This window comes from Zingiber officinale, chromosome 8B, assembly GCF_018446385.1.
Source record: "Zingiber officinale cultivar Zhangliang chromosome 8B, Zo_v1.1, whole genome shotgun sequence".
NCBI classification, from domain to species: Eukaryota; Viridiplantae; Streptophyta; class Magnoliopsida; order Zingiberales; family Zingiberaceae; genus Zingiber; species Zingiber officinale.
In genome coordinates, this window is record NC_056001.1 from 20,737,962 (window position 1) to 20,763,983 (window position 26,022).

Here is a 26,022-nt window from a genome sequence, read left to right on the forward strand (position 1 = left end):
GTATTCAAAATTGTTAGGTTTCATTTATGAAAAAGTACTTTTTTTCTACCCCTTGAGCCTTAAAAAGTGCTTAAAATATAGTTTTTAACCCTCCTAAGCTCACTCATTGTTTTCCTTTTTTAAACTTCTTTACTAACACGTAGCAATTTTAGCAAAATTATTACACGTACTTATATTGATCAAAACTACTATATAAATTTAGACTAATCAAATTTCATAAGTACTTCATAAACACTGCTCTGTGTTCTCTACACCCTTATAAAATGCTTGTGTTTGAACCCTTTGTCCTTTGCACATTATAGGAGATAGATTGACTTCAAATATGTCTTTCACATATAATAGATACTAAGTCATAAAGACATCAGATACAAAGACATCAGAGTCTCCTTTCAACAGATTTTTATCGCCTACGGGAACATCATAACTGAAATAGAGACATAGCAATCCCCTAATTACATCACTTACGCTGAAAACAAACCTTTCTAGCATCAAATTTGCTAACCCTGGAACAAAGGCATGTTAAGTCATGACTAAAGCTAAGCCCTGCAGTTCTGTCTTGCAAGGTTGCATTTAATCGATCAACATCAAATCATGCCTGGTAACCAATATGAAAGACACTTCGGTGCGCTGATTCAATAATCACCCTCGTGTCAAGTCGATATCAATGTGAGCATTCCTCATAGTCAAGTGCCTCGGTCCAGGCCAACCCCCTAAGATTGGAGAAGGTGAAAGGTTTGGACTGGGAAGAGCTGCGAATGGTGCAGTTTGCTCATCCCCAACCTGGAGCTCACCTTCAGGATTTGTTTCATTGCTAATTTTTGCTTTGTTCTTTGCTTTAGATCCTGTGTAAATAAAGCTCCCAATGATTACCTGTGAGAAAGTGTACACCATAGGTGAGAACAGGAACAAGTGAGTGAAAATGAGAAGCTAGAAACTGATATACAAGGAACCAACTACGGAAGACAAACTGCTTGGCATCCAGGTTGATAAACAGCACCAAGTAGTATTCAGGAACTAAAGGGAAGAACAACCTGTACGGGCGTAGCAGCTATAAGAACTCCTGCAACACCACCACCAATTATCCGACCGTCGGGACTAGAAAGGCAGACACTCAGTCCTCCACTTCTGCTCCGTGATCCACCATTGTCAGTCTTCATATAAGAACCGGATAAACAAAGTATTTCAAAACGGCCCTGACCAAGTTCAAACAAATAAGTTTTTTCTTTGACTGAAAAAATCTCACTAGAATACCATGATCAATGACATAGTCTGAAAGATCTCGTTCGAGTGATCAGAGATATGCTAGAAGTTGTATAATTCAATTGTATAACAATTTAACAAATGTAGGCAAATAGAATTCTGAACCTCATAAGTCACTGTGCCACCAGAAGTTGCAGATTGTCTAAGGGTCACAGTGGATACAACTCCATTTGCCGAGAGGATGCAGACAACCCTTGGCCCTTGTTGTGAAAATGACATTATCTTTGTGGCAATGTCCTGGAAAGTGTATTATATATTAGTATATATATATGTTATTGGCATGCAGCAATTCCAGTGCAAACAATATTGGTCAAGTTGGTTAAAACAGGATATACATGCTAAAACATTCCCCTAAGTAAGATTCAACATAGTTCAGTCTATCGATTTGTGAGAAAAAATCAAAACAGACTTAAATATTTAACTTTGAAATAGCTGAGATGAGACTTGACCGAAACCATCTTAGTTCAATTTCAAACTTAAACAAAATTTTCAACTTAGTTGCGGTTTGGTTTGATTTGAAACTTTATATTGAAAAATAAATATTATATTAAAACTATAGTAATTAACATACTAATTTTATTTTAATCCATACATACATATTTTTAAAAAATTAAGCACTCAATTTGATTTCAATGGTTTGTTCAAACCCAAACCTAAACTGATAATGTTACTTTTTGAAGACAAAAAACAAAACTTTTTGCTCGAGCCAAGAAGTTTTCAAAGTGCCTTAACATTTAACATAAGTTGGCACTAAGCAGACTAGCAATGCCACGGTATGGTGTGCTTAAGTTGAAAGGGAAAAGTTTCAATCTAACATCAAGTAATGAGATTTATATATTGAAAACAATATGTTAACCATGCAATCTCCAACGCTTGATTTGATTTAAATTCAACAAATTATTTTCTTATTAGTTCAATAAGGGGAATTTCTTTAGTCATACAATTTGTAGCTACAAAATTGTGATTTAGTGCTAGTCTTTAAACCTCAAGGTGTGTTATTGGGTTCAAGAACATACTGTGCCTAATGCCTACCTGTATAGCTCCAAAAAAAAAAAAAAATGATAATCCTAGTTAGTCTCATTGACTATTGACCGGCCCGGTCCCACGGAAGTTTTCCATCGACCATCAGGGTAAATCGGGAAGCGCACGCGACGGCCAGTCCAGACACCCAACATCCTTTGATTACGCCCTCCCATTTGGAGAAAAATTCCTACAAATACGCCGTAGCTGGGATTCGAACAGCGGGTGCCTGGGTGACAATCTGGATATCCTCCCTGTATAGCTCAAGTGTCATATGGTGATGGTTAGAGCTGTGAATTTATCATTGATTGAGAGTTCCCTTGCACAAGGTGTGCACAATCGAACCAATTTTCTATTTTTATTGTACTTTAGCTCTCATACTATATGGACTTAAATTCTTCACCTAAATTTAGACTTGCGTCACCACTTTAATTCCTCTTATATTTCTTTATATGTTTGTGATATTCTACTAAGATAAATAAAGATTCCACTAAATAGCATTACAATGGATGTTATTTCACATTCTAGAGGTACCTATTTTGGATCTACCAGTGTGTAGTTTAAGCCGGTGAATTATAGCAAGTGGAGCTAGAGTAGTGTCCCACCTCATCAAAGGGTATTAGAGACAATTAAAATCGCAACAAGCGGAATCAAAGTTGATGTTGTCAAATCTTGGAGTATCACATCATGATGGGTAGTAGAACAATTAACATGAGGGTTTACGAGGATAGCTGAACGCCGCCAATGACGAACCAGTCATGGCCGATCCCAAGCCCCGATAAAGGAGGAGAGCTACATTAGGTTGTTAGCCAGCGTTAAAACTATGACAAATATTCAATGAATGAATTCATTAAACTATTGTGCTAATGCTAGGTTGTTCCCCGGAAAGAACGCGTTGCAGGCCCGACTGTAACGTCTTGGCAAGGACCGCTACATCTCCAAAACTCAAGTGTAGTGCTAAATATGTAAGAATTCGTGTTACAGGTCCGACTATAATGTATCGACAAGAACCGATACATCTCCATGAGAACTTGGGTATAATGTTAAATAGGCAAGAATTTTCATACCATAGGTTGAATAAAAACAAATATGATAGGAAAACTAATAATCTAAAATTTAGAACATGGAGCATAGGAACTCTCACTGTAAATCAATGAAGGTAGTAGATACGATGACTAGGAGAAGAATTAGTATTTTGTGTGTACAAGAGACAAAATGGGTTGTTAATAAGGCAAAACTGATAGAGAACTCAGATTTTAAGTTATGGTACACAGGAAAGAGTAAGCAACAAAATGAAATGGGTATTGTTGTAGATAGTTCGTTAAAGGATGAAGTTATACATGTAGTTAGAAAAGGGGATATAATTATAACCCTTAAGATAATAGTGGCGAAAGAAACTATGAATATAATTAACATATATGCATCGCAAGTAGGATTAGATGAAGTTATCAAATCAAGATTTGGGGATGACTTGGATGAAATATTGCAAAACATTCCGCAAAATAAAATGATTTTAATAAGAGGTAGTCTACATGGGCATGTCAGAGTGAAAAATAAGGAATATGAGAGGGTACATAGGGGTTATGAGTTTTGGAACGAGAAATGAGGAAAAGAAAACTATATTAGATTTTGCGATAGCATACAACCTTATATTAGCTAATACATTTTTTAAGAAAAGAAAAGAACACTTAGTCGTATTTAAACATTGGAATAATAAATCGCAAATTAACTTTCTTATAGTTAGGAAGAAAGATAGAAAGATATGTAAAAATTGCAAAGTCATCCCGGGAGAAAGTTTAACTGCCCAACATAGGTTAATAGTGTTGGATATACGCCTCAAACATAGTATCAATGGAAAGAAAATATATACAACTTCTAGAATTAAGTGGTGGAAGTTAAAGGAGTAAAAAAAAATATATTTAAGGAGAAGGTAGGAGTACAAGCATTAGGTGAAATATACGGTGCTTTTAATACGATATGGGATAAGAAGGTATCAAAGTTGAAAATAGTGTTAAGAGTGTACTCGATGACTTAAAGGGGCATGCATCACTAAGTAAGACATCTTGGTGGTGAAATGAGAAAGTATAAGAGAAAGTGAAGGAAAAAAACGAATAGCTTATAAGAAATTATATATTTGTAAGAACGAGAAAAATTTTAAAAAAAATATACAATAGCCAAGAAAGAAGCTAAAAGAATAATGAATGAAGTAAAAAATGAAACTTTTGAATGATTATATCAAAAATTGGATACAAAAGAAGGGGAAAGAGCCATTTATAGAATAGTTAAAGTGAGAGAAAAGAAGACAAAAGATCTTATCCAAATAAAATATATTAAAGATGAATGTAATAGGGCACTAGTAAATAATGGAGAAATAAAAGAGTGGTAGAAGAGGTATTTTCATCAACTTTTTAATGAAGATTTAGATGACCAACTTAACTTAGGTAATTTAAGTAAATCAAATGAGCATAGAAATTTAAATTTTTATCGTATAATTCAAACTTTAGAAGTAGAGCAAGCTTTATATGGGATACACAATGAAAAAGTCGTTGGACAAGATGATATTCCGATAAAAGTATGGAAGTGTATGGAAAAACAAGATATTGAATGACTTATAAAATTATTTAACATGATATTGAAAATGAAAAACATGTCTGATCAATTGAGGATAAGTGCTCTAATTGTCTTATATAATAATAAGGGAGACATACAAAATTATGTAAACTATAGGGGTATTAAACTAATGAGTCATACCATGAAACTTTGAAAAAAAATAATAAAAAAAAGATTAAGGTGACCATGATGACCGAAAATCAATTTAGGTTCATGTCTGGAAGGTCGACAATGGAAATTATACATCTTTTTAGACGATTAATTAAAAAATATCGGGAGCAAAAACAAGATCTACACATGATATTCATTGACTTAGAAAAAGCTTATGATAGAATTCAAGAGAAATTATATGGAGAATTCTAGAAAAGAGAGGTGTTAGTGTAACATATATTGCAGTAATTAAGGATATTCGAGGATGTAATGACTAGAATAAAGACTTCAGGCAGAGTAATTGAAGTATTTCTAATAAAAATAGGGTTACATCAAGGATCAACTCTAAATCCCTATCTTTTTATACTAATTATGGACAAACTACACATTCAAGATACAGTATTATGGTGCATGTTGTTTATGATATTGTTTTGGTAGATAAAACACTTGAAGAAGTAAATGCTAAACTAAAATTTTGGGAGGAAACACTAGAAGGGAAAGAGTTTAGGCTTAGTAGAATAAAAATATAATATATGAAATTTAAGTTTACTAATATTAGACATAATGAGGCAATGTTAAGATAGGAGATGGCAAGTTACCCAGAACCTAGACATTTAGATGTTTAGGATTATTTTTGCAAAATGATAGAGGGATTAAGAGAGATGTCTTACATAGAATATAAGCAGAATGATTGAAATAGAGGAGAGTGTCGAGTGTTTTATGTGATCGTAAAGTACCTCTAAAAACTTAAATGAAAATTCTACAAAATCGCAGTTAGACCTGCTATGTTATATGGAACTGAATATTGGGAAGAGACATGTTTAAGATGATATGACCATGTACTTAGATGATCAATAAATACTCCAGTTAGGCGACGTAAAACTATGACAAACACGCATATCAAACGAGGAAGAAAAAAAAAAGACTTGATTAGTAATAATAAAATAAGATAAAATATATTTAAGCATAGATGATATAGTAGGAGATAGAGCTCAACGACGTAAAAGGATCCATATAGCCAACCCCACCTAGTGGGATAATGCTTGGTTGTTGTTGTTATGTTTACGAGAATAGCGGAAACTTTAATGAGCATCAGAGAGTTTGATATTCAGAAGTTAACCATGTGATTTAGTTTCTCTTTTTGGTCATTTACAATATAAATTTTGTTAATACAACAAACTCAGCAAGGAACTACCATCATCAAAGAGAGTGATTGAGCAAACACAGTTAGTACCATTTTTTACTTTGTGGATAGTAAGCCTCTTACAACACAAGGCATTATGTCGAGATTAGAAGCATGCTACATTGCAAGCAATTTCATTAAATGATTATATTTCAAAAGATTGAAAAAAACTAGGTGGTGAAGTAGGCCGAGAGGTGCAAAACTATTTGAAAGTATCTACCAAACGGAGTCATATTGCTGTAAAGGAACCAAGGAGTCCACATCTACTTCGAAAAAGTCTAAATGAGCTTCAACCAGCAAGGAGTTACAACTTCTCAATTCTTTTTTTTTTTTAAATGTGCTTCACAATGACTAGCAGAATTCTTTCTATAAGAGAAGACTGTGTTTTCAGATACCTCAGAAGCATTTCGATCCGAAAAAGACGGGGGAAAATCAGATAACATTAAATTGTGAGGATAACACTGACATGTGGAGAGAGATACTATATATAGGTAGTTTTTTGAATAAACAAGACCAGGAAACTACGTACCTCTCCGACTGCAATAGTTATGACATGTGGAGTGAAGCCCATGCCTGCTGAAGCAACAACCCATTCACCTGTTGCAGGCCAGTTTCAGAATTTAATTTCCCAGTTTGCGAGCAACACGACGACAGTTCTTATACAATCAGGGGAAAAAAAAAAGCAGTGTGTTGTTGTTGTTTTTTCTCCTCAAACAAAACCTATTTTGTATTAAAAAAATCACAGCCACCTGTAGAATGTCTCTTATAACTTGCATTTCTGCAAATGCGATTCTCACAGCTTTCAATGCAATTCATTGTCGTAGAAGTTGCAAATTTCAGAGATCAAGTCAAGAAACACACTGATTTTCAGAAAGTTATAAGACACTCACCAAGAGATGCTAACATTTGCTTCCTCCCTGAGCCAGGCGGCCGTCCTCTCCCGCGCTTCTGGGAAGGAGCGCCGGAACCCGAAGCTGACCCGGACCCGATCACGGAGCCGGAGGGAGCAGAGGTGGAAATAGGCGAAAGCGCCAAAGCCACACTCCCTTCCGGGCCATACTTTCTAGGCCGTCCTCTCTTCCTCTTCACCGGCTCCACCTGGCTCACACCTTCGCCAAGTCCACCGCCACCATGAGACGAGGCACCGGGCGGAGACTCCACCTGAAATGCCATGGAACCAACGCCAGAAAGAGGAACGGTAAGACTGGTGCCGAAGTTCGGTATGGACCGGACCCCGGGCTGTGCCGTCAAGTGCAATTCAGGCTGCGAGCTACCGATGGAGCCAGGAATTCCTCGATGAGATATGAAGTATGAGGCCGCGCCGGGAAACGCCATGGCATCTCTCCCATCCATACATGAACAACAAGAAGAGCGCGTCTCGACAGAGAAAGGGTCTCACCGAGCACAACAGATGTCGAAGTCTTCTGGTTTGATCGACCTAGCAATGAAGGCGAGCCCTGAAGTCGAAGCCCAGTTCAACTAACTAAGAGAATGGAGAAAGATGGGGGCAAAGTAAGAAAAACCTCACCTTTATCAAAACTTGTCCTTCTATCGGCGGTCCTTTATACTGGTTTAGCGCAGGAAAGGCAAGAGGGGAGAATGGAGAGTGCCGACCAAGGTATACTCTCCGCAAGGGGTTTGATAGGCACGTCAGAGGAGAAAATGGCGTATCAAGATCCCAACGCTAGCTTCAAAATCCTGCCTTCGCCTTCGCCTTCGCCTTCTCCAGTCTCTCTCTCAAACGCCTCTCTGTCTGCAAACGTCCAACGGTGACAAAGTTGAATTTGGTAAAGCTCGGCTCTGCTCAGACGTAGAGCAAGTAAACAACAAATCCGATAAAGATCCCAACCCCAGCTTCAAAATCCTGCCTTCGCCTCCTCCAGTCTCTCTCTTAAACTGCTCTCTGTCTGCAAACGTCCAACGGTGACAAAATTGAATTTGGCAAAGCTCGGCTCAGCTCAGCCGCATAGGAAGTAAACAACAAATCCGATAAAGTCCGGTAAAGCAAGGAGGGGTAGGAGGAGGAAGCAGCAGCCGCGGCAGCCAATGTTGTTCTATTTCTTGATTAAGATTCAAGAGCAGAGCATTGAGACCGCTGAGAGCGGAGAGACACTCCAACTGTGGATACCGTGATGATTGGATAATTACAAAATCTTTTTCCTCACATAATAAATAAATGAAAAGGAAAAAAAAACAACAACATTATATGCGATATTATCCGAAGAAAAGAGTGATTGGTGTTCGTCATCTTTGTTGTCCTCTCCAAGACAGCTGACTCCCACCACGCGGGACCCGCAAACTCATCATTCCTAGGTGGACAACTGTAGACCCGCGTCGTGGGCCCCGCGCATAGTGCTAGTCTCTCTGACCTAATTTTTATGCGAACCAGTGCTGGGAAACCGATATGCGAGACGACCTTGACGCTCCGATACCCATTCCCGTGAGAATGGAAGACCAAGATCGCGTGCTCAGGGAGACGCATGCGGCCGCGAGTAAGGGACCACGCGAGACAGCGCGTGAGCCCCCCACCCGTGACCGTGAGACCCTCGCCCAAGTCAGACGGTGCGGCTGCAAGAGCAATCCTTTTTCGAAACCACTACCTGACTTACTCCACCGCCACCCACGGGTCAAACGGTCGGGCCCACAAGGACCCGCAAATATTCGCCACTCCACTACGGGTTGAAAACGAGAGTAGCGTGCGGTTGCGTACCAAAGGAAAAAAAATTAAAAAATAAAAAATCCTACCTGGCTCGACAGACCATCTGACAGAACAGCTAGAATGCGACGGGGAGCTCCCGAACCGTCCGATCAGAAACGAACGGACCATGTAAACGAATGGGACTGGGCAGGCAAGTGGGCGTGTCCCAGGCTTTTGCAGCGTCCGGTGACGAGCAATCAATCCTTCACTCACTCCTGGCTTCGGTCCCACCACCCTCGTGTGGGTCCTCATTAGCTTCACCATTCATAGTAAACAACAGTAATCACAGAGAAGACACTAAGCTTGATTGCGAAGTCATCTTTCAACAGAGTTTATAAAGCCTAAGAAACGAACGAACACAACAACACATTTAAACATAAATATACGACCACTACAGCCTGCAGGTCTCTTTGCCAGTTTACAACTAGTTAATTTGGTAACTGATATGAACAAGGTTTAGGCGCGACAGTTACGATAATCTACCCTCGTGTCAAGTCGATATCAATGTGAGCATTCCTCAGATCGAATTGCCTCGATCCAGGCCACCCCCCTATGATTGGAGACGTAAGGTTTGGATTGGGAAGAGCAGCCAACGGTGTAGCTTGCTCGTCCTCGGGCTGAAGCTCAGCTTCAGGGTTTGTTTCATTGCTAGCTTTTGCTTTGTTCTTCGCTTTAGATCCTGTGTAAATGAAGCTTCCTACAATTACCTGTGGAGTGGAAAAGTATACATCAACAGAAATGATTTTTCTCTGTGCAATTTAATTGTTTGATACACTTGAAGCAGATCTAACCATGTTATGGAACAACTGGACAGAAACGTGAACAAACCAGTACGAAAAAAATGCACATGAACAAACCACTTATATTTATGGATTATACTATTCAAGAACTCAAGAAAAACCTGTACGGGGGTGGCAGCTTTGAGCACTCCTGCTACCCCACCACCAATTACCCGACCGTCAGGGCTAGAAAGCGAGATGCTCAATCCTCCAGTTCTGCTCCGCGAATCACCATTGTTGGTTATCATGTATGAACCAGATAAACCAAGAATTTCAAATTGGCCCTGTCCAAGTTTAAACACAGAAGATATTTCTTATGAAGAAAAAAAATCTCAGTAAAATGCAAATATCAAATCGTCTGATTGGGGTAGTGGAAACTCATGAATATGCAGAATAGAAAGACAATTTTTTAAAAAAAAAAAATAACAAAAGCAATTTCGTAAGATATCAACAGATTGGCAATCAATCATGGTTCTTAACTAAAGCAAAAAAGAGAACTAAATGATATATCCTCAGGTTTGAAATGATAATTTGTGATGACAAATCATTATGAAATTTGGTATGATAGATTTTATCCAGTTCTTTAGTACTAAACTTCAACACATGGTAAATTCAAAGAAAAAGTGATCCTCTTTCTTTAGCATGTTAACAGATTTGTACCAACTTCCATAACTTCCTATGGCCGAATATCTGATCCACCTAAAGCTGATATTTCCAGTAAAACTTTAACAGGCATTAGTTTGTTAACAGAATTAATTAATTAATATAATTGATGAATGAGACCGGTTCAAGAGAAAGCTTCTCAAAAGGAGAAACAAAAATCTTCTATTACAAAGTGGATATTACATCAACTCTACCATCCTTTAGTAGCACAAAGCGATTGTGCTATTACGACAAGAAGTCATTCGAGCATTGCCAATTGTAGCAAAAGATAATTACGCTCACCCCAGATCTGTCCCCAGGTTATGTGAAGGGAGGAAAATATTAGCTTATAGCCGAGCATTGTGTCAAGTACCATATGAAGGTGGTGTTAATAATATAGGTGATATGTCAGATGTCTTTAAATCAAATTATCAAAACACACCTTCATTGTGCTGGTAGGATTTTCCCTAGAAATTTGACCATTTCTACTTTCAACCAAAAATAAATATTAGAATACTTCTTATCAACAAAAAAAAAGGAAAAAGATATGTCAAATATGGTAACCAAAAATCCTGTAAGAAGAATAGGGTAGGTTCTGAACCTCATAAGTGACTGTGCCACCCGAATTTGCAGATTGCCGAAGGGTCACAGTAGAGACAACACCATTTGCTGAAAGGATGCAAACAGCCCTTGGTCCCTGCTGTGAGAATGACATTATCTTTGTGGCAACATCCTGCATAGTGGATATCATGTATGTATTAGATACTATCGGCCCAAGAAGGAAAAAGAAGCACAGAAGAATCTACTAGGCGCACAAATATGATATGCCACAAGACTTGTTGGTTAAACAAAGAACCCATCGTGTTTGATATGATTCGAATAAATTCAACGAATAAGAATAACCTGTGAGCAAAGAACTGCAATTCAATGCTAGTTTTTGAATCTCAAAAGGATGAGCTCTCCAAAAGAACGACTCAGCTATTAATATGATAACTTTACAGCATCAGAATAGGCCTAATTACTTATCCTCAATCTTTTGAATAAACAGAAAAAAAATGGCATACCTCACCAACTGCGATAGTTATGATATGTGGAGTAAAACCCATTCCAGCTGAACCAGTAACCCATTCTCCTGTTGCAATCCAATTTAAGAATTTAACTACCACATTGTAGATAAGAAAAAGATGTCCCACAAGAATGAACTCAGCAAAGAATACATCGACATATATGTGACAAATGCATAGAGGTGACGAACGTGACTTTCATATTTTAGACCATTAAGATATTAGTGTTGACAGTTCTTATACCAATTAAATAAACACACTCGTGTTCTCAATTTGCAACCTGTATTTTATATACTATTCCATAAAAAAAAAACTATTTAGTGGTACAACAAGTTTAGATCTTAATACATATAATTCATTGTTGTATAGGCTTCAGACTTCAAAGAGGAAGGCCAAGTTTAGATCTTTAACCCACCAAGTGATGCTAGCAGTTGCTTCCTCCCGGTGCCCGGCGGCCGCCCCCTCCCCCGCTTCTGCGTAGGAGCGCCAGAATCTGAAGCCGACCCGATCACGGAGCCAGCGGGGGCAGAGGAGGAAATAGGGGAGAGCGCTAAAGCTACACTTCCATTTGGCCCATACTTTCTAGGACGTCCTCTCTTTCTCTTCACGGGCTCCGTCTGGTTCACACCTTCGCCAAGTACATCGCCTCCGTGGGACGAGAGCGCATGTGGAGACTCCACCTGAAACGCCAATGAACCAATGCCGGAAGGAGGGACGGCCAGACCGGTGCCAAGGTTCGGTATGGAACGGACCCCGGGCTGTGCTGTCAGGTGCAATCCAGACTGCGAGCCGGCGATAAAGCCAGGGATTCCTCTGTGAGCTACGTAGTATGAGCCCGCGCCGGACATCGCCATGGCATCTCGCCCATCCATATATGAACTGGAAAAAGGAGATGGAAAGGGGGAAAAAAGAAATCTAACAAGAACACCACCAAAGTCGAAATCTTCACGTTTTAATGGATCGAATCTAGCTCGACAAACTGAGAGGGATGGAGAAAAGCCGGGCTTAAACTCATTTCGTCCTCTTACAGGATCCCAAAAGAACAATAAAAATCTCACCTTTATCAAAACCTACCCTTCTATCTGCCCTCTTTAAAACAAGAGAGCAGGCAAGAAGGGTACAAACAGAGCCGAGGAGAAAAGAGATGGCGATTTAAAGATTCCAAAATTTGCTTCTTTAGGGCGAGTGGCGATAGCCGACCTAGGTATCCTCTTCTCGATGGGGTTTCTAAGAGGCGTAATTAAGATCGCAACGGAGCCCTCAAAAATCCCTACCTTTCCCTCTCCGTGTCCCTCACTCTTTCTTTCCAACTGTTCGTCGTCTGCAAACGTCCAAGGGTGGATGAAAGAATTGAAATTGTGACGCGCAATAGCAAACGACGGCAGAGGCCAGCTAAGCCATAAAGGTCAGGCAAAGAAAAGCAGAAAGCCGATTAACTCCGACAAGGCAAGAAGAAGAAAAGCCACTGTTTTTACTTCTTCTTCTACGAAGGCGCGATCCGGAAAGACCGGTACAGGGAAGCGGCGGTGCGGCCACCACACCACAACGTGAGACCGGATCCGATGCAGAGAGGAGGTGTGGCAGCAGTGCAATGGGCTGGCAATCGTGCGTGGCTCAGCTTTTGCAGGGCAAACGCGGTGGGGAAGAAACGCTTCGGAATTCGTGCCCCGTTGCCAGCCAGCTTCCCTAGCGGTCACGGACGACGACGAAGTCCACATCGTTCACCCGCTTTTGTATACGTCCCCACCACCATTTGTCGTACTCCATATGGCAGTAGTGTGATTTCAGTCATTCTTGAAAGGTAAAAAAAACTCAAATTCAATTCATGGACGTCTCATTTTAATTTTTAATTTCACACGAACGAAAAATCGTATATTATTGCTCGAGGAAGCATCGGGATGAATTAACTAACGGAGGAATATTTTTTTCATTGGAATTATCTAAGAATATCACTGCCAATAAAAAAACTTGAGTAGAATTAGCTCAGTCATAATTAATTGGCATAGTTATATTTTAATACCAACTGTTAAAAAAATCATATAAAATTGTTCAATTATTCTGTACCGTATGATTATCATTATTATTTCTCATCTAAATTTTAAATTAATCACGTTAGGTGACAAGATAATAATATCGTGAAAGATATTTAAGTAATTGCTTCGTCTCCGAGAGAAGAAGTTCATAATCTATGGGTCTTCTATTTTCATGTGACATTATTCCGTCATACTTTCATCCATCGTAGAAAATTATCCACTCCTGTTTCTCGTAGGAGTCTCGGTCGTGTATCAATCCCAATATGGTTGATCATCCTCTCGGACCAACTATTATCATCATCTTGATAAGCTATTACCTCACCAACTATCTAATCAAACACGAGTCCCTCCCCAAACGGATTCATCCTTTTGCCTCTCAACTTAGGGGGTGTTAACAACCATTTCCAGTTATTGTTCCCCTCCCGATGATAGATTTTTACGCGGTCCATGAATAAACAGTAAGGTGAGTGTTTTTTTTTTTTATAAAAACTTAAAGTAAAATAAAATATCATTTTTGACCTTAAAAATCATCGCTCTTAATTCTGGCAGGATCCTCTAGTCCCGCCTACCCTGGTCTGCTCCTGGACCAGGGATAGTGATAGACGAGATTTAATAGTCCCCACCTATTTAGTAGATGGATGTCATTTAAACATGTGGGGGACATTGAATCCACCTATCAATATATTGAATCAGGACCTTGATCCGTATTTTACGGATTAGAGGATCTCTACTCCTCTTAATTTGTAAAATAGAAATTATATATAATTATTTTTCTGAGCTATCAAATTAGTTATAGGGATGTAAATGAACCAAACAGTTCGCGAGCTATTCGGAACTCGATTCGATAAAAAGTTTGTCCGTTTATCTTATCGAGCCGAGCTTGAGCTCAAGGGGATATTCGGTTCATGCGCTCGTGAACATGTTCTTTTATAGGCTCGCGAGCTCGAGCTCAGCTCGTTTAAAGGGCTCGAGCTCGACTCGTTTAAAGGACTCGAGAACATGTTTATTTATAGACTCGTGAACTCGGGCTCAAGCTCGACTCGTTTAAAGGGCTAAGAACATGTTTGTTTATAGGCTCGTGAACTCAGGCTCGAGCTCGACTCGATTAAAGGGCTCGCAAATATGTTCAATGATATGCTGAGTTTGGAAGTTTAATGTAGTAGTTTGGGATGTTCAATGATGTATTGAGTTTATATTATTTTAGTTGTTTGGTTTGTTGAATGTTTATTCAAATGAGTTTTTGAGCTCACTTAACAAGCCTGCAAAACAAGTTCTAAAACGAGCTAAAAAATGAACTCTAAAAAGAGTCCGAAAATAAGCTCAAGCTTGCTTAACGAGTTAGACTTGTTAACTATAATAATCGAACTAATAATGAGCCGAGTTTGAACTGTTCGTGAGCTTGATAATTCTAAAACAAGCCGAGCTCGAGACTTGTGATAAAAGTTCGATTCGAGCCCGAGCCAAGCTCAAGCCCGAATATAACTTAAACGAGCTGAGCTTGAACTTAATACTATTCGATTCGATTCGACTCGTTTACATCCCTATTTATACCCCACGGCCTTTTTCTTTTTTAAATTATATTTTTCCATTTCAAAATCTCGCTAACCAAATAATCATAAGTCAAATTCAAATGGATTCTGATACCAATTTGCTTTTGCAAAAGTAAATTCTTTAGGCATCTCTGAAGATGTGATCCTAATGTGAATTTTTGTCCCGGGGAGAGTTTAAACCTCTATCTCGCACTGATTTGGTAAGAGAGAAGAAATGATTTTTCAAAAGTGATATAGCAAAAGTTGATATTATTATCATCACCTTGTAAGATATATAGATAAATTATGAATAATATTTTACCCTAATATAACCATCCTTTATATAAGAAAAGAAAAGTCAGACACTTAACTAAATATTTTATACTCTGTATCAACTCGAGAGGGCATCCATCATGCTCTTGGAGGTTCTACCAATAGGATTCCATTTAACTCATGCTACTCAATTATAATTTTTAACCAAGTTAACTGAAATGTTTGATAGTTTTATGTTAATATATAATGATTGTATGTCTTATAAAACTATATAAAAAGATACTTCTCGTAGCAATAAAATTATTACCGAATAGTAAAAACAGGTCCTTTCCTAAAACCCTGCATTAACAAAAGTTTCATGTACTAAAATACCGTTTATATGAGACGGCATGAGGCACTAAAAAACATAGGTGAATAACACAATAAAAAAAGAAATAAAGCAAAATAGAATAATAAATACAATAAAAAAATGAGGCAGTAACAAAAGAAATTTAATTTTTTTTATGCTTTAAAATTTCTACCTATAAACCTATAAGATTAGTCAACCCATAATAACTCTCTTCTCAAAAACTTTTCACAAAACTGGTAAAATATAGAGCTTGAAGACCTTAAGCTAAAAAAAGAAGTAAAAAATAAAAATTAGCAATAAAGATCACATAATTAATAAAATGATTATTAAAGTTAACTAATAAAATGTCAAACCACAGTGTCAACAAGTTTATCTAGTGGATCTAAACATTAAAGTTCATCAAGAAGGATGATAGAAAGTTCTTCAAGGGATGATAGAAAGTGTCTAGGTGAATCCACTTGGATAGGATAGCCAAGAAATCTACTGATAAATTTATCATCTACTAATACATAACATGAGATAAGCAATGAGTCAGAGAAGCATGTGTGAGCACTCTCAAGGGGAAGCAGCTTTTCAAATGCTTGACCAATTTGTAGGGCAGTTTGTGGGAAAGGGATGCGTTGGTGGAACCACCACAAAACCCCCTCTCCTTGAATTGGATAAGCATGAGCCAAAAGCATTCATGGTGAAAAATTGACCAGAGAGGGGGGACAAACTTGCTGTGAGATTCTAGTGCTTCCATGTGATGCTTCATCCTTCTTGGAAATTGGCTTGGGTCATTCAAAGTCAGCTTGCTGATCCTGCTAATGGCAAACAATTTTACTTGTTTGAACATTAAATGACCTTCAAATCACATGATTATATTCAAACCTTGGAATAACCTCAATTCTATTGTAAATCTTTCCCTTACAATGAGATTATATAAATATATAAAAAAAGATAAGAACAAATTATTGTGTTTCAATTTAAATCTTCAGTGAAGGAAAGAAACTAAGCTTATATTTACTATTCACACTTTATACAAGAGATATCTTTATGTTTGTATCTCCATAAAAGTATAAATAAAAAGAACCCTTTCCAATAAGAAAATACTCCTCTTTGTAAGTATCTTGGTCTCTTGCAACCTCCAAACACACTCCATTTTTGAGAAAGTGTCTTAGTTTTCACAACCTTTAAGCACATCCATAGACATCTTTTAAGCTTTGGGATACTCCATCGGTGAAAATTCCTAGTTATGAAATTTCAACTATCACTATAGTGAAATTATGAGAGATCATCTTTTAAATTTAAAAATTAGAGTTTATTTGACACTGGGTCATACTTAAACCTGTTGTACTTATTATGTTGAAGAACTCAATAAATCTATGTTGGAATTTCAATGTATAATTTGCATAATACTCGTTTAGGTCAAAGCACTTAATGCAATTAGGTCTTGCTCAGATTGTGACTTTTTAAAGAGATAGAAAATATAAAAGCAAAAAAGATAGAAACAAGTGGAGAGAAGAGAATACAAAATTTCTCTGACTGTAAGCAAGACATAGAATTCAATGATTACACGTGCACTTTCAAATACTGATCATGCTTAATAGGGAAGCCCAGACATGAGTATAAGCAAGTGATGCACACTCACAATACTTATCTTCCTCAACTGCTCTATCATGGCCAACAATTAATGGCCAAGTTGCTATGAAGCCTAGACATGAGTGTCTGGGAAGTGATATGTGGCCATTAAGGTTTAATTATCAAGTTGATTTTGAATGAGCATGCAGCATATTTGTTGCTCATTTTACCAGATAGTTATGATTAGACAATTGCAAACTAATACCAACGCTATTGTCTAATTATTCATGTTAATTTATGATATTGAGATCGAGATCAACGTACCAACACTTTGCTCCTTGATAATAATAGCTTTCAAACTTTAGTACATGGCTTCTGGCTGCAAGTGTATGGCTTGTACAATGAGCTGATACAAGAGAGTTTAACATTCTGAAGGCAAATAAACTTTGTTATAGTAAGGTTGAACTCCTTTCTATTATTTCTTCAAGCATGAAAACAAACATATATGAATGAACTCCTTTGCTTTTGTACTGCAGACACCGCAGCATTAAAATAGTGGTATCAACAGATTGTAAATGAATATCCGCATAACTGTTTACTAGCATCTTTTATAGCCCTTGAATCGGTTTGTTAAATGAAGATAGTGACCACTTTCTATCATATATTTGATTACATCATTTGCTTGAGAAACCTTCCCAGAGTTTCTTAATCTTCCAACTAAACTGCTATACACTGAGAAGTTCGGAGTGCAACCGCTTCTATTCATATCCTTCACCATTGTGCAAGCTTCATCAAACTTGCCTGTGATGCAAAGCCCACGGATAATGGCATTGTACGTATAAACATTTGGTAGTTGCCCTCTGGCTAACATATCTTGGAATATTTCATATCCCTTATCAAACTCTCCTGCTATTACATAGCTCGTTATCATGACGGTATAACAAACTACATCTGGATCACACCCCTTCTTAACCATCTCATCATAAAAGTACCTGCAGGCTTCAATGTTCCCAGCACGACTAAGCCCATCGATCAGAGTGGTAAAATGAAGGACACTAGGATTGCAACCAATTTCATCCATATAGTTCAAAAGTTCGAGTGCAGAAAGTGGTTTGTTACTTCTCCCGAGCACATGGAGCATGAGATTATATGTGTGGAGGTCAGGAGCAAACCCATTTTTCCCCATATCATCAAGCAATCTGTGGAATTGATCCAACTTACCTAACATGTATTTAGCTCGCAAAACGACATTAAAGGTCAAAACATCAGGTGCGTACCCGTCCAGCAGCATCTTTTGATGAACCCACTCCACCAACCTATACTGATTCATGGTAAGAAGAGAATAAAGAATTGCATTGAAGGAATGTTTGAAAGGTCGGTAGTTGAAATTTTTGGATTTTATGAACCTTTCAACCACACTCCTGGCCATCCCAGCCTCTCCACAAGAGCAAATTAATATGTTAAACGTGCATGCAGTGATTGGCAAGCCCTTATCTGTCATCTCATCTGCTAGTCTGCACATTGCTTTCAACTCCTTAGCCTCTGAAAATACTTTCATTATAAGATTATAGCTATTGGAATTGTGCTTATGGCCTGCCTGCTGACCTGACCAAACAAAGAACTTATAAGCCAACTTTGCACACCGCAAACTGTTGGCATTGTTAAGCATCACGAGAATACGGAGAAGGACTTCTCTGATCAAAGAATTGGATACTTTCAGTTGCAGCTGATCTAGGGCTGATGAGACACTGAAGCCCGGTCCATCCTGTTGTAGTATTTCAAATACTCTATCAGCTTCATGTTTTATCTCCCCCACGGATTTCTTCCGGCGATTGGAATGAGCATACTGATGACTCTGACCATCATCATTGTCATCATCTTCCTTGAGTGTGCCACCAGGTGAGAAATCAATAAAGGTCTCTTCAGGAAGGCGCACAAAATCCTGTATATCTTCATTGTCTACCCCTAAACCCACTTTTTCAAACTTATTTTCCTCGGAATACATTTTTGCTTCGGCATCCCCAGAGGAGGAACCTTGTTCATCTCCACAAACCCCATCACGATGCCGAAGATGGAATTTTTCATCATCGCCGATGTTTAAAAGTTCTTCCTTTTTTCTCTGTCCACGGTTACAATACCCCCTTGAATGCCACGCACAAGGATAGGAACCCGGAAAGATCGTTCCTGATCTCCAAGCAAAATAAAGCATGGATCTCATGGCAAAACCTGGTGAAACTCATGTTTCCGCGGATTTGTAATCACCAGAAGTTTGATACAAGAATAGTGAATCCGATAACACAAACTCAGAACGCTTGGCGAGCCAGCCCAACAAGATGCAGATATCCATAAACCAAGCAAACAGAGAAAAGGAACTTTTTGACTTACTACTTGAGGTCAGACGAGAACGATCCTAGGGTTTCCGAAGGGTGGGGGAGATCAGATTGAAGAGCGCAGCTACAGTCAATATTTCTTGAGCGGAAGGGACATCGTATATATACTTTGGGAGTTAGGGTTTCAAGAACAGCAAGTTACTGGTCTCTTCCAATCGAGCTAAACCCAATCCCACTCATTCAAACACTAATGCTATGAAGCACGGATAAGGAAGGGAAAGAAAAGAGAAGAGAAAGGAGAAGAAATTCCTTCTTTTACGTGTGTTTATTTATTTTGATAGAGGAAGATGAATATATGTAATGTAATTTTATAAATAAAAAAATATATATATCATTTTTTATTTATATAATATAATTTTATGAATTAAAAAAGGTACATATGTCATTTTCTTAGTATATGATGTAATTTTATAAATAAAAAGAGATACATACATTATTTTTTTCATCCGATTTTGAGGTGATCAATTTTGACTCTAAAATAATCCGTTGATGGATTGCGTTTCTTTTCCATTTAAAAATTTTAATGAAGTAAAACGAGGGAAACTTTTCTACTACGGAAACTTTTCCTTAGTTTTAGTTTCCGCTCTCCCAAATAAACTGGGGATAAGACTATTTTTTATTATTTATATTTGCTCCATATCCCATTCAACGATAATAATCCAGTCGTATCTTACTAAACAAGATCAGCTATTGCCCAAGTGACGAAGTTAATTTATATTATACTGTTGTTGTCAATAACCCTCGATCAATTTCCAACATATATGAAATATTCTGTTAATTATCTCAATCTTTTTTTTATGTATTCTTTTAAACAGTGAGTCACCCCGAAAGGTCTCTCCTACTATAAAATTATTTTATATTTAAATAAATTTCATTATTAGTGTTAACTATTTTTTTTCTTCCTTCTTCTCCTTTGATATGCATTGGTCGTCTAAGTATAATTGATATTTCCCCTCAATAGATACAACCATAACTTTAATTTTAATATTTTCATATATTATCATACGAATCCTTATGTACATTCATCTTAATATTCTTATCTATCTCTATAATTCTCATTTTTTATTCATATGTTAAGTCATAATTCAACATTCCACTTTACATAACATAATTAATTTAATTATTATTTTATAAAATTTACCTATAAATTATAAAAATATTTTATGATTAATTTCAATCATATCTCTTAATTTCTCTATTCTTTTAAAAAATAATCCTAAATATTTAAAATTCTCATCTTAATAATTAGATTCATACTTGATATCTTAAAAATAATATACTAAATTAAATTTGATCTTATCTGAATGAGGGAAGCTGGAAAGCCAGGGATGGGGTGACTACTGATGGGATGAAGACCTCAATCTTGCAAAACAAAATCAAACTACGGAAGGGGTCCGACATTGGCCCATCGACGCTCAAGTTAGAATTAGGAAGAGAGAATGAGTAATCCAGAAATTGCTAAATATTGTCTTTCTCATACCTAACATACCCTTTTATATCTTTCTTTGCGATCATTCATTTACCCTTATTTAATGATATTAATTGTCAGAGGAAGGCTTTTTCGTCTTAACTTTCGTGCATTAATGATAGATGGAGTATTTTTTTATCTTGGCTTCTTCATATTTAATGATAGACGGAGTGTTCTCGTTTAATTTCTCGTCCCCTTCTGTGTAATGTCATTTCTTGCGCCGGACGGGCGATCCAAGCGGCTCGTCTTCCTGTCGACAGTGTCATTCCTTGTACCGGACAAGCAATTCGAGCAGCTCATTTTCCTGCCGACCGAACAACCAGCTACGGGTTGTCCTTTTGTCCGACCGGAACATGCCATTCGTCTGACCGGCCGGGTGATTCGCTTGGGATAACCAGACAGTTACCTTTGGTCGAGGCTCTTTCTATAAGCCTCGGTGTTGATCGCCTTGACTTTGACCGACACCGTGTCAACTGACCCGTGACAGATGGGCTCTCCCTTATCGCCGCATCACAAGCCTCCCCCTCAAGTCTAGTCGAAGAAGGCTATAGGTCCGATTGTCTGGACAACTGGTTTCCTCGGCGATTTGTACGTCCGATCGGAGTGTTCGGTCCCTAGTATCTGATCGGCGCATCAACCAACTCCGCTCGGTCATTATCTAACCATGACAAATGGACGATCGGTTCGGTAACCCGTTCTCTATGCAGAGCTGGACGATGAGCGGTAATACTTTGAGAATTCTCCAAATGTACTTCTTCGAGCGAGCGCGATCGTCGCTGACGTCATCCATATTTCTCAAAGCTCGTGCAAATCCTTGCCAATTATGACCGAGCACACGACTATCCCTTTTAATTAAGTTCATTAAATGATGTCCGATAACCGCATGTCGCGTGTCCCTCTTTCTGCCGCCGCACGCTTGACAAGACAGGCGGATATCCTCTACTGACGTGACTAACGCCTTTTTGAATTCCACGGCCAGATCTTCTTTTAGGTTTTTGAAACCTTGGATTGGACGGTTGAGAGCAACCGATGATGAGGTTTATAAGCCTCACATGTGCCGTCATCTTCTCCACTTCGTGCTTTCGTCTTCGAGCTTTGCCGCTGTAGCATTCCGCTTCTTCCCCGATGGTCTCCCAGCAAGCTTCTTTGATCGATTCTGTGTGATCTTCCTTGCAAGGTTCTTCAATCAATTCGGTTTAGTGTTCGTTTATTGTTCATCTTCGATCTTGTTCTTTCGTTCTCTCGATGGCAAGCTCATCTCAACCTCCCGTCATCGCGGACGGACTGGTACATCTCCATTGAGTCTAGGTTCGACACTGGCGATGCGGAGAGTTTGAGGGCTACATATGAAATTCCGCCTAACTATCAAATTAGTTTTCTCTCTGCCTTTAATCGCCCGAGTGAACCGTCACTCGATTTCGTAACATTTTTTAGGGACCAATTTACCGCCAGTCTGTGGTTTCCGATCCACCCTTTGTTTTCTGCTATTTGTAAATATTTCCGTATTTCTCTCCACCAACTAGTGTCGAACTCCTTTCGGCTGCTGTGTGGGGTCATCGTTCTGTTCCGCTTGCACGACATTCCCCTCACTCCTCGGCTCTTTCACTCCTCGCCCGTTAGAGATTAATGCTACGAGCGTGGTTGAGTTGGAGAGCCACGGTTTGCAACCGATTGGCTCACAAGAAGACCCTCTCGGAGAGAGAGAGGGAGCGCTAGCCCTAGTGAGCGAAGGGATAGCCAGCCGACACCCAGCGGTGGAGCGGTTGGTGCATCGAATCCTCCCTCCGCACGGCTGCCTGTGATTTCGGTTGAGGGGGCGTTGAACTCAGCCTCTTCTGGGGAACCACTGATAAGTCGCAAGAGGCGTCAGGCGGAGACTACATCGCGATCCGCTTCCTCTATGGTGCAGACCCCCACTAGAACTAGCCTGCGTCTTCCTTCTGCCGAGCGGGTTGAAATCTCGATGCCAACTCCCACCACGACGACCATTTCCCCTACATCATCTGATCGGACACCATCCTTATCCGGTCTACCACAGGGAACTATTTGTGCTGGACCAGTTGCTTTCATGCTACCGAAGATTCAAAAGTTTGGCATCCGGCCGGTGTCAACGTCTCGGTCGTCTGGTAGAGCGACCTCAGCCCAATCAGCCCCAAGCGGCCGACGCCATATAACGACGGTTATCTATATTCCAACTGAGGAATGGCGTGAGTCAGACGGTGCTGACTCCCGAGCCCCCGAGCACCAGATAATCATTCAGGGGTCACTTGCACAGATATGGGCTGACACCTGAGCTCGTGCAGCGGGCATGCCTCCAGGGCGCTTGTGGACAGTCATACCCAGATGTCCACTGGGGTAAGTTTTTGTATGTTCTTAATTTATCTCCAATCAACTCTTATAATTTCCTGGTTCCTTGAAGTATTGGGTAAAGAACTTGGTCATGTGTCAAAGACTTGCTTTTTTGGAGCAGGAAGTTAAGTAGCTGAGAGCGCCGAGTGACCAATTATCTGCTTCTTAGGCGCATCTGGAGTAGATGAATGCTGAGATGGCTCAACTAAGAACCGATCTGGCTAAGAGTGCCGACCAACTGGAGGTAGAGAAGGGAAAAAACGCCGAGCAGAACACCCAATTAGCTCAACTTAATAAACAGGCCAGCACGTTTGAATCCAAAATCTGTTCGGCCAACACTAGGAAACTCGGGGCTATTGAAGATCTGGAGATCAAAAATAAAGAGTTTCGAGTGTTGACCCAAAACCTCAAGGAAGCTGAGGCTACCTTGAAGGCAGAGCGGGATGGACGGTCAGCCGAGCAGACTATTGCGAAAGCCGAGCTTGCTACAAAAGATGAGGAGCTGGCAGCACTAAAGGCAGAGTTGGATGCTTCTCGAACGACGTTAGAGACTTATCAGGAGGCCAAGTCAAGTAGGTTTGAGCTTATAAAGCGATCCTACATCCGCTTGGATGCTTTTGATGACAAGGTCGCTGATCGGGCACTTCGTCTGTTCGACCTTGCGATCGATGAGATGCTTAGCCAACTCAAGGAAGACGGTATCTCCCCACCGCTCTGACAAGCAAGGTTATTAGTCGGGACAAGCTAACTGAGTCGCTGCCTGATGATGCCTTGGATTATCTGGAGTGATCTTGCTCGAGCTAATGATTTTTGTATTGCCCTTCATGCATGTTTGTAATCCTTATGCAAGTGTTAATGAATGATCGCTCATCCGACGATCTTTAACTGTTCGTCCCCTCATTGCCATTCGACATCTTTTCGGTTTGACTTGCATTTTAATTGTTCATGTGTTGCCGCGCAAACCCGAGCGAAGCTGCGAGTTGTTTACACTTTAAGTGTGGCTTTATGACCCTCCGATCGAACACCGTATTTTGAAAACTTGGAGATTTTGAGTAGCGTGTGTTCCCAATCGGTCGTTTTTATTCGATATTGTTCTTCATCTGGCTTGAGTTTAAAATCGACGCTCAATCACTTATTGAGACAAGGATTTAAAGTCGTCGCTCGACCGTTGATGGAGACAAGGGTTTAAGGTCGCCGCTCGATCATTGATGGAGACAGGGGTTTAAGGTCACCGCTCGACCGCTGATGGAGACAGGGGTTTTAGGTCACTGCTCGACCGTTGATGGAGACAGGGGTTTAAGGTCGCCGCTCAACCGTTGATGGTGACAGGGGTTTAAGATCGTCGCTCGACTGTTGATGGAGACAGGGGTTTAAGGTCGCCGCTCGACTGCTGATGGAGACAGGAGTTTAAGGTCTCCATTCGACTGTTGATGAAGACGGGGGTTTAAGGTTGTCGTTCGACTGTTGATGGAGATGGGGGTTTAAAGTTACCGCTCGACCATTGATGGAGACAGGGGTTTAAGGTCGTCACTCGACCACTTGATGGAGATTGGGGTTTAAGGTCGCCGCTCGATTGTTGATGGAGACAATGGTTTAAGGTCGCCGCTCAACCGTTGATGGAGACATGGGCTTATAGTTGCCGCTTGACTTTTAACTTAGCCTGGTCGGCCCAAGAGTCTGGAAAAGTTTTGGTTTTTATTCATGTCGCCCCTGTATCCAGAAGGCATATACACGTACATTTATATTTGCTCACGCATCTCTCACCCGGGCCTATAGGATTGGAGATGATATGCGCTCCACGGCCGCTCGAGTCATCTCCCGTTTTCGTCTTCCAAGTAATAGGCCCCCGAGCAGAGTTTCTGTACAACCTTGTAAGTGTTGGGATCCTTCGTACGGCTAGAGAGGGGGGGTGTGAATAGCCGACCCCAAATCTTTGCTCGTTTCTTTCTACAAATTAGGTTAGCAGCGGAAATAACAAAAGGAAACGAAAACAAAACAAACCAAACCTCAACTCGTCGATGTAACGAGGTTCGGAGATGAAACTCCTACTCCTCGGCGTGTCCGTAAGGTGGACGAAGCCTATCAATCCGTCGGTGGATGAGTCCCCGGAAAACCGGCTAATACAATATACTCCTTGTGGGTGGAGGAACCTCGCCACAATATTCTTGCAACAACAAGAAAGGAATACAACAAGAAATACAAGAAGACAAGAACAATAAATGTAAAAACAAGTTTTCTTGCCTCCTCGCCGATTGGATTCGTTGAAGCAGCAGCTCCTCGTAACACCTCCAACAGCAGGATATCCCAATCGAGAAGCTCACGCGAAGCTTGTGAAGAAGAGCTCAACAAAGCTCAAGCACCGCAGCTCAGTAGCGTAAGAGAAGAGGAAGAAGAAGTAGTGCAGCCCCTCGACCCCTTTATACTGCGAAGAAGACGAAGAAACTAGCCGTGCGTCGCAACGCTAGAACTCGATCGGTCCGCACCGATCGGCCTAAGCGCGTGAAGCTTGTTTGTCACCGATCGGTCCCGGACCGATCAGGTGTCGCGATCGAAGCCTTGATCGGTCCCAGACCGATCAGCCTACTGATCGGTCCCCGCATCGATCGATCTGCGAAGACATTCATGCGTACTACGTCGGTTTGTGGACCGATCGGGCCCGGATCGG

At 39.9% G+C, this 26,022-nt stretch overlaps 3 protein-coding genes across 9 annotated transcripts; all 3 read right to left on the bottom strand.

Annotated features, from left to right (window-relative positions):
- Positions 1-310: 310 nt before the first annotated feature.
- On the bottom strand, positions 311-8,375 carry LOC122015171 (AT-hook motif nuclear-localized protein 9-like). 4 transcript variants are annotated; one of them, XM_042571923.1, is made up of 7 exons: positions 8,073-8,374; positions 7,752-7,976; positions 7,114-7,680; positions 6,753-6,820; positions 1,366-1,497; positions 1,032-1,193; positions 311-870 (listed from the first exon to the last, which is right to left on the bottom strand). In XM_042571923.1, exons 3-7 carry the CDS (start codon positions 7,574-7,576, stop codon positions 640-642), a joined length of 1,056 nt encoding a protein of 351 aa, XP_042427857.1. In that variant the 5' UTR covers positions 7,577-7,680; positions 7,752-7,976; positions 8,073-8,374; the 3' UTR covers positions 311-639. The 4 variants fall into 4 exon arrangements, with proteins under 4 accessions (XP_042427857.1, XP_042427858.1, XP_042427856.1 ...); XM_042571924.1 differs by having other exon boundaries at positions 1,032-1,151; positions 7,752-8,375; XM_042571922.1 differs by having other exon boundaries at positions 7,114-7,661; positions 7,752-8,374.
- An 829-nt stretch (positions 8,376-9,204) lies between these two features.
- Positions 9,205-13,123, bottom strand: LOC122015172 (AT-hook motif nuclear-localized protein 9-like). The gene is made up of 5 exons (XM_042571926.1): positions 11,822-13,123; positions 11,407-11,474; positions 10,944-11,075; positions 9,823-9,984; positions 9,205-9,628 (listed from the first exon to the last, which is right to left on the bottom strand). Exons 1-5 carry the CDS (start codon positions 12,276-12,278, stop codon positions 9,401-9,403), a joined length of 1,047 nt encoding a protein of 348 aa, XP_042427860.1. The 5' UTR covers positions 12,279-13,123; the 3' UTR covers positions 9,205-9,400.
- A 2,862-nt stretch (positions 13,124-15,985) lies between these two features.
- LOC122015387 (pentatricopeptide repeat-containing protein At1g55630-like) lies at positions 15,986-19,784 on the bottom strand. 4 transcript variants are annotated; one of them, XM_042572255.1, is made up of 3 exons: positions 18,428-19,784; positions 17,475-18,349; positions 15,986-16,390 (listed from the first exon to the last, which is right to left on the bottom strand). In XM_042572255.1, exons 1-2 carry the CDS (start codon positions 19,366-19,368, stop codon positions 17,749-17,751), a joined length of 1,542 nt encoding a protein of 513 aa, XP_042428189.1. In that variant the 5' UTR covers positions 19,369-19,784; the 3' UTR covers positions 15,986-16,390; positions 17,475-17,748. The 4 variants fall into 4 exon arrangements, with proteins under 4 accessions (XP_042428189.1, XP_042428185.1, XP_042428186.1 ...); XM_042572251.1 differs by having other exon boundaries at positions 17,475-19,783; XM_042572252.1 differs by having other exon boundaries at positions 15,986-16,393; positions 17,475-19,783.
- Positions 19,785-26,022: the final 6,238 nt, after the last annotated feature.